Here is a 6,114-nt window from a genome sequence, read left to right as displayed (position 1 = left end):
CCAGAAAAACCCTATCTTGAAAAACCAAGGAATAAAAGGAAAAGAAAAAAGAAAGACAGAAAGAGGAAGGAGAAAAGAGAAAGAAGAAAAAAGGAAGGAAGGAAGAAGAGAGAAATGAAAGTCACAAAAGCAAGAACACGGGCCCCGGCTTCCCAGGGAAACCGAGGAGTCCAGGAGCCCCGGCAGGAGGCGCGCGCCCGCAGGGGCCGGCCGGGGACGCGCGCGGCCGTCGTGCCGGAAGCGCGCGCCTGGCGGGGCTGGGGCGGCAGGTGCACGCGCGGAGCCGGCGCGCTAGAGCGATGCGCGCGCGCGCTCCGGGGTAGCACGCGCCCCTGGCCCGCGCGCCCCTGACCCGCGCGCCCCTGGCCCGCAGTGATGTGGCGGCTGCGCCTGCTGGTCCTGGCGGTGCTGGCGGCCGGCAGCGCCGAGGCCCAGGCGAACTCCAGCGACGGTGAGCTTCCCGAACTTGTCTCCGCTCCCGCAGCAAGGCCGCAGGCTGCCCGGCTCTGTGCAGCCCCTCCCCGGTTGCAGATGCGCGTCAGGCCGCGGGTTCGGGACCGCGTCCATCCTGTCAGCGCGTCGTTTGGGCTGGGAACCGGGAAGAGATAAGTAGCCCCCTTTGAGTCATTCTTCCCGGTAGGGAACAGCCATGTTTGTGGTTTTAATTGGACACATTGAAACGGCCTTTTAAACTGAATTTCGGGGAGGACGCCTGTAAGCGCAGCACCCCTGAGGCTGCGACGGGAGGATTATGTGTTCGAGTCCGGCCTGGAGAGTGAGCAGCAGGCCCCAAAACAAACCCGACCCGTCGGCTACCGGCAGCTAAGTCTATCGAGGAACTAAGGCGTTCCATGCAGTAGCTGACTTTGACACTCCAAAATCTAGATGCTTTTCAAGTGGGTGACAATTTGCAATTTGAGAGGAAAAATGAGCCAGTGATGGGACTTGAAATCCTAGGTCGAGTGCTGAGTGAGAGGGGTTTAGGGACTGCTGGGAGGGGGCGGGGGCGTTAATGGGAAGCATGAAAAGCACTAATTGTGCCAGGCTGGTGGTCACGTGCTGTTTCTGGCTGCATTAACTACATTCCTTGTTTTGAGACAAGTAGCAAATACAACAGTTTTCTGAATAATGGGATCGTTTCTCCTAATTGTTTATCTGTGAAAAGCCAGGGTTAGTACTGCATTTTAGGATCTTTGAGTACAACTAAGGCCAGGACTGAAAAGTACAAATATTTGTGTACACACATTCTCTCTCTCTCTCTCTCTCTCTCTCTCTCTCTCTCTCTCTCTCTCTCTCATTTTCACACACACATTTTCTTGAAAAAAGCTCTGCTTACAGTAGAGAGGAAGCATTGGCCTCTGGCCCTGGCTGAATGCTAGGTCCGTTTCACAGCCTGAGTACTCTANCCTTGATGTTCTAGAAACACTCTAAAACTCTCTCTCTCTCTCTCTCTCTCTCTCTCTCTCTCTCTCTCTCTCTCTCTCTTTTCTATTTTCTTGAAAAAAGCTCTGCTTACAGTAGAGAGGAAGCATTGGCCTCTGGCCCTGGCTGAATGCTAGGTCCGTTTCACAGCCTGAGTACTCTAATCCTCAACGCCCCAGGAGATAGCAATCAATTCAACCCTCTGGAGGCTCAAAATGCTCTTTACACAAACTTAGCAACATTTGGTGTGTTGCCCTGCAAGTTGCGTGGCCTCTGCACTTCAGCAAATCCACTTTCTGAGAGGAATATCTTGCCCCAGGGCTGGGGATGTAGCTGAGTTGGTAGAGTGTTCGCCTAGCATTTAAGAAGTCCTGGTGTCTTTCCTGAGCATGACATGGACTGGGTGTGGTGGTACAGGCCTAGACCCCAGCCTTCAGAACATGGAGAATCCAGAGTGCAGAATCAGATTCAACTATATAAGGAGGCTGAGGCCAACCTGGACTACATGAGACCCTATCTCAAAAAACAAAAACAAAAAAACAAACAAACCCCCCCAAACCTTTCACAGCATAAGGCTGTGTTATATTTATTCTGTGAGTGCTTATCTTCGGAACATCCTTCTGAAGGTGGGAGAGAGGAAGGGTTGAGCTTGGGGCTGATCTAGAAAAGCTCCTGTGTCTGGAGGGCTGGGAGCCAGAGCTTTTATTTCCAGTTTGGAGTTTCAGTACTTAATATCCAGAAACTTTTCACAGAAAGAGAAGCACTAAGTTGAGGACTGGGGTTTTTTCCTTACACTGTCTCACCTCTGATTTCGGCACGAGGGACACTGCTGCCGTGTGCTCTTCTTTCTGTTTTAAGTTAGTAGTATTGTGTGCAGGAGAGGGATAGAACTGGGACAGTCAACAGCTGCGTGATTAAAAGCTGATGTTCCCCATCCGGCTGGTGAAACGCAGCGTGCACGTCACAGACAGTCGAAAGGTGAGCCTCCCGTGGACGGCGGAGCTGGGGTTATGGTGCAGGTGGCAGCAGCTGTGCCTCTCGTCCTGCGTGGACTGAGAATTAGTCCATTTAGGAGGGATACACTTTGTCGCAGCGCCTAAAGTTGGCTGCTGTGTTGGCTAGCACAGACAATGGAGGGAAGTCTGAGGTGACTTTTAGGAATGCAGTTGAAGAGGGAGTTAGTTGGGTGGTTTTAAGATACAGATCTGAGCTGGGCGGTGGAGGCAGAGGCAGGCGGATTTCTGAGTTTGAGGACAGCCTGGTCTACAAAGTGAGTTCCAGGACAGCCAGGGCTACACAGAGAAACCCTGTCTCGAAAAACCAACCAACCAACCAACCAAAACAGATCTGATTGGGAAAGAGGAAAAGATTAGAGCGAAGGTCTTCTAGAATGGAATTAGTGGGAGGAAAAAGAGACTCTGGCTGGTTAAAGATGGAAAGTATCTATGAAAATAGGAAAACTGGCCCTCCCATGCCGATGGCAGTTTGGGTTGCTTTTAAAATGTCAGATAAAGCAGAGCCATAGCTCTCCCAAGTTCAGTTCGAGTAAGCACACCATCTTGACTGGGCCGCCTGCTCTGTAACAACCTTTGATGTGCTGTCTGCTTCCCACACCCCAATCATAAGATCTAATTATGCCAGTCAAATGTTTCTGGTGACTCCTTCTCCTGACGGCTTGGAGGCAAGGGTAGGGTCCTGTTAACTTCTGCAGGATGTATCTTGAGTGTGTCTTTTATTGCCAAGTCTCTTGTGAGTAGAAATTAAATGCTGTTTCCAGCCAGGTTGGGTGTTTCAAGCGTGTCATGACCCAGCTAGCTGCTTGGGAAGTTGAGGCAGAAGGATCACAACTTCAAGGCCCATTTGGGGTATAGAGTAATGTCCAATGCAGTGTGGGCAACTTAGACTCTGTCTTGAATACACATGTTAAAGAGCTAGGGTTGCGGTTTAGTGGTGGATGGCTTGCTCGGAGCTTGAGAGGCCCTGGGTTCAGTCTCCAGTACTAGAAAACAACTAAATTTTTATATTTGGGCGGATAAACCAAGCAGCAGACCAGGGCAAGGTGTTCCACGTGAGAGAGGTTTATTATGCGGGAATGGGGGGGGAGTGGCGAAGTGGGTAGAAGGGTAGAGAAGAGGAGAGAGAAAGAGGGGGGAGAGAGGAGGAGGAGGAGAAGGGAAGAGAAGAGAGGGCGAAGAGGGGGTGGCTTCCTATTTTATACAGAAAATGACGTCATACCAGTTAAGGCGGGAACTGAGCCAAGTGGATTGTGGGATTGAAGGTCATTGTCCTGGCAACACAGGTCAAGGGTCACATGGTTAGGCGGGGCTTGGAGTATCCTGGTGCTAACATTCCTCCCTTCTTGTTATTATAAAAGAAGGGGAGAAAAAGAGAGGGGAAAGCAATGGTGAAGAGAGAATAGGGGCGTCGTGTCTCTTAAGCTACTTCCTGCTGTTTAGGGGTGTCGTCAATTTTCAGGGTATATCTGGTCTTCACCATCAGAGTCCGTTTGGTAATCATCTATGGGCAGTGGCTGGTAATCCTGTAACAGGAGCTGATTGACAGTTTGGTTAGAAATTTTTTGTAATTGTCACTGAAGGAATGTAGAGACAAGATTAATAAGACAAGGGGCGATTGAGACATATTGCCTCTGGATGTGGATGGTACTTACTGGGANCTGGGCTGAGTTTTGTGGTAAAGCTTACCAGCAACTCTTATTTCCCACCTGGGATCCCATGGGTCTCGAATGTAGAGGAAGAGTGTCTTTTGGACCCAATAGAAGAAGTGATTAATCTGTGTCCCTAGCATGTGTATCTCACAGGACCAGTATGGGCAGTCCCCATACTTGTCTGGGCATTTTCTGTAATAATCTTTTGTCTGATCAAAGAGAAAACAGGTATAAAGGTCATAATATGCGGATGGAGCCACACAGATATAGGAATGATGGCAATCTGGAACGGCTCTTGGCACCCAGCTATGGAGCAGTTTCCTGATCCTATCTGGAACGTCTGCTTGTTGTCAGCAGATGTTTCTCGAACTTCGATCTCCAGACGTAAGGACTACCCTTGATGGAAATGAACAGCAGGGAAAAGATGAAAAGGCTACAACTAATCCGGTGTCTCATCCAGCGAGGTCGGGTTTGGCTGTCAGAGTGAAGCCTCATTCTCTAGGATGGGGGACAAGACGGGTGGTCTTGATGTAAGCAGAATGTGGTCAAGGTAGGTGATGGTCAGCAAAATTCCACAAGAGAGAGCGAAGATGAGAGAGTAATGGGGTAAGCAAATGATCTGGAAGGGGGAGAACGCTTGGGCGAGAAGCCAGGAATTAGAACTGGGCACCCGTATATGAGCTCAGAAGGTGAGATGAGAAGAGGTCGCTTGGGGAGAGCTCGCAGTCTGAAAAGAGCCAGGGGCAGGAGCTTTTCCCGGTCGAGATGAAGTTCCTGTGACAGTTTAATGAGAGTAGTTTTTAAGGAGCGGTTAATCCTTTCTGCCTTGTGTGAAAATTGAGGGTGGTAAGGGATGCGAAAGTGCCAGGGGATGCCTAGGGCCTTAGATAGGATCTGGGAAATTTGGGAGGTAAATTCAGGTCCGTTGTCTGATTGGAGAGAGACCAGAACACCGAATCCAGGGATGATTTCTCGGAGGAGAAGATCGGAGACTGTCTGAGCCCTTTTATTAGTCGTGGAAAATGCTTCTACCCACTCTGAGAAGGTGTCAACCAAGACCAGGAGGTATTTGACATGTCTGACAGTGGGCATATGGGTGAAATCAAGTTGCCAGTCAGTTCCAGGGAGGGAACCTCTAGCCTGATGAGAGGGGAAAGGAAGGCCGCGATACCTGGAGTTGGGGTTAGAGGTCTGACAAATTTTACAAGAAGCAGTGATAGATTTTAGGAAACGTGGGTCTTCAGGAGTGAGCTGTAGGTGAGTTTTAACAAAGGAAGATAGTGCTTGGCTATTAGGATGAAAGAGTTTGTGAAGGTATGACAGAGTTTGGCTGATGTCAAAAGGTGATGGTGAAGATGTAGACTGTAGTGTAAGAATGTCTTGGGGAGGATAAGATGAGTCTAGGCCCCTAAGGGCCGCAGCTCTAGCCGCCTCATCAGCTCGATTGTTTCCTTTAGAGATAATAGAGTCATCTGTCTGGTGGGACCTGCAATGGATGATCCCAATGGCTGTGGGGAGGTGGGAGACCTCTAGCATAGCCATGATCTGGCTTACTTTAGTTACTGATCCTCCCTTTGTGGTAAGTAGCCCACATTCCTTCCAGATAGCAGTATGGAACAGGAGGGTGTGAAAAACATACTTGGAATTTGTGTAGATGTTGAGGGATTGCCCCTGTGCCAGTTGAAAAGCATGGGTGAGGGCTATTAGTTTGGCTTGCTGGTTAGTGGTATGGGCAGGAAGGGCCTGTGCCTCCACTACCTCGGTGTCTAATACTATGGCTATAGACAGCTCTTCTGGCTCCTTCATGTAGAAAGGAGCTGCCATCTGTATACCAAGTGTATGTGGCCTGGGGCAATGTGCCCTCCTGTATGTGTGAAGGATGAGGTAATAATAATTCTAGAGTTTCAATGCAGGAGTGAGGTGGGGAGTGATTAGTACTTGGTTAAAAGAAGGTTAGAAATATTGATAGGTGGGCACGATTGGAAAGTGAGCGTGGGGTCTTCTATTAGAGCCACCTGGAGAGAGAG

At 49.6% G+C, this 6,114-nt stretch overlaps 1 protein-coding gene across 1 annotated transcript in view; it reads left to right on the top strand.

The window, feature by feature from the left end:
* Positions 1 to 330: 330 nt before the first annotated feature.
* Tm7sf3 (transmembrane 7 superfamily member 3) overlaps positions 331 to 6,114 on the top strand; it is a 37,586-nt gene continuing 31,802 nt past the window's right edge. Inside the window, exon 1 of the mRNA XM_021190900.2 lies at positions 331 to 451. Coding sequence (XP_021046559.1) covers positions 376 to 451 — 76 coding nt within the window. The 5' untranslated portion in view covers positions 331 to 375. The remainder of the gene's footprint in view (positions 452 to 6,114) is intronic.

Source organism: Mus pahari, chromosome 2, assembly GCF_900095145.1.
Source record: "Mus pahari chromosome 2, PAHARI_EIJ_v1.1, whole genome shotgun sequence".
Classification (NCBI taxonomy): domain Eukaryota; kingdom Metazoa; phylum Chordata; class Mammalia; order Rodentia; family Muridae; genus Mus; species Mus pahari.
The sequence above is the reverse complement of the archived record's forward strand: the minus strand, read 5'-3'. Positions and strand labels throughout refer to the sequence as shown.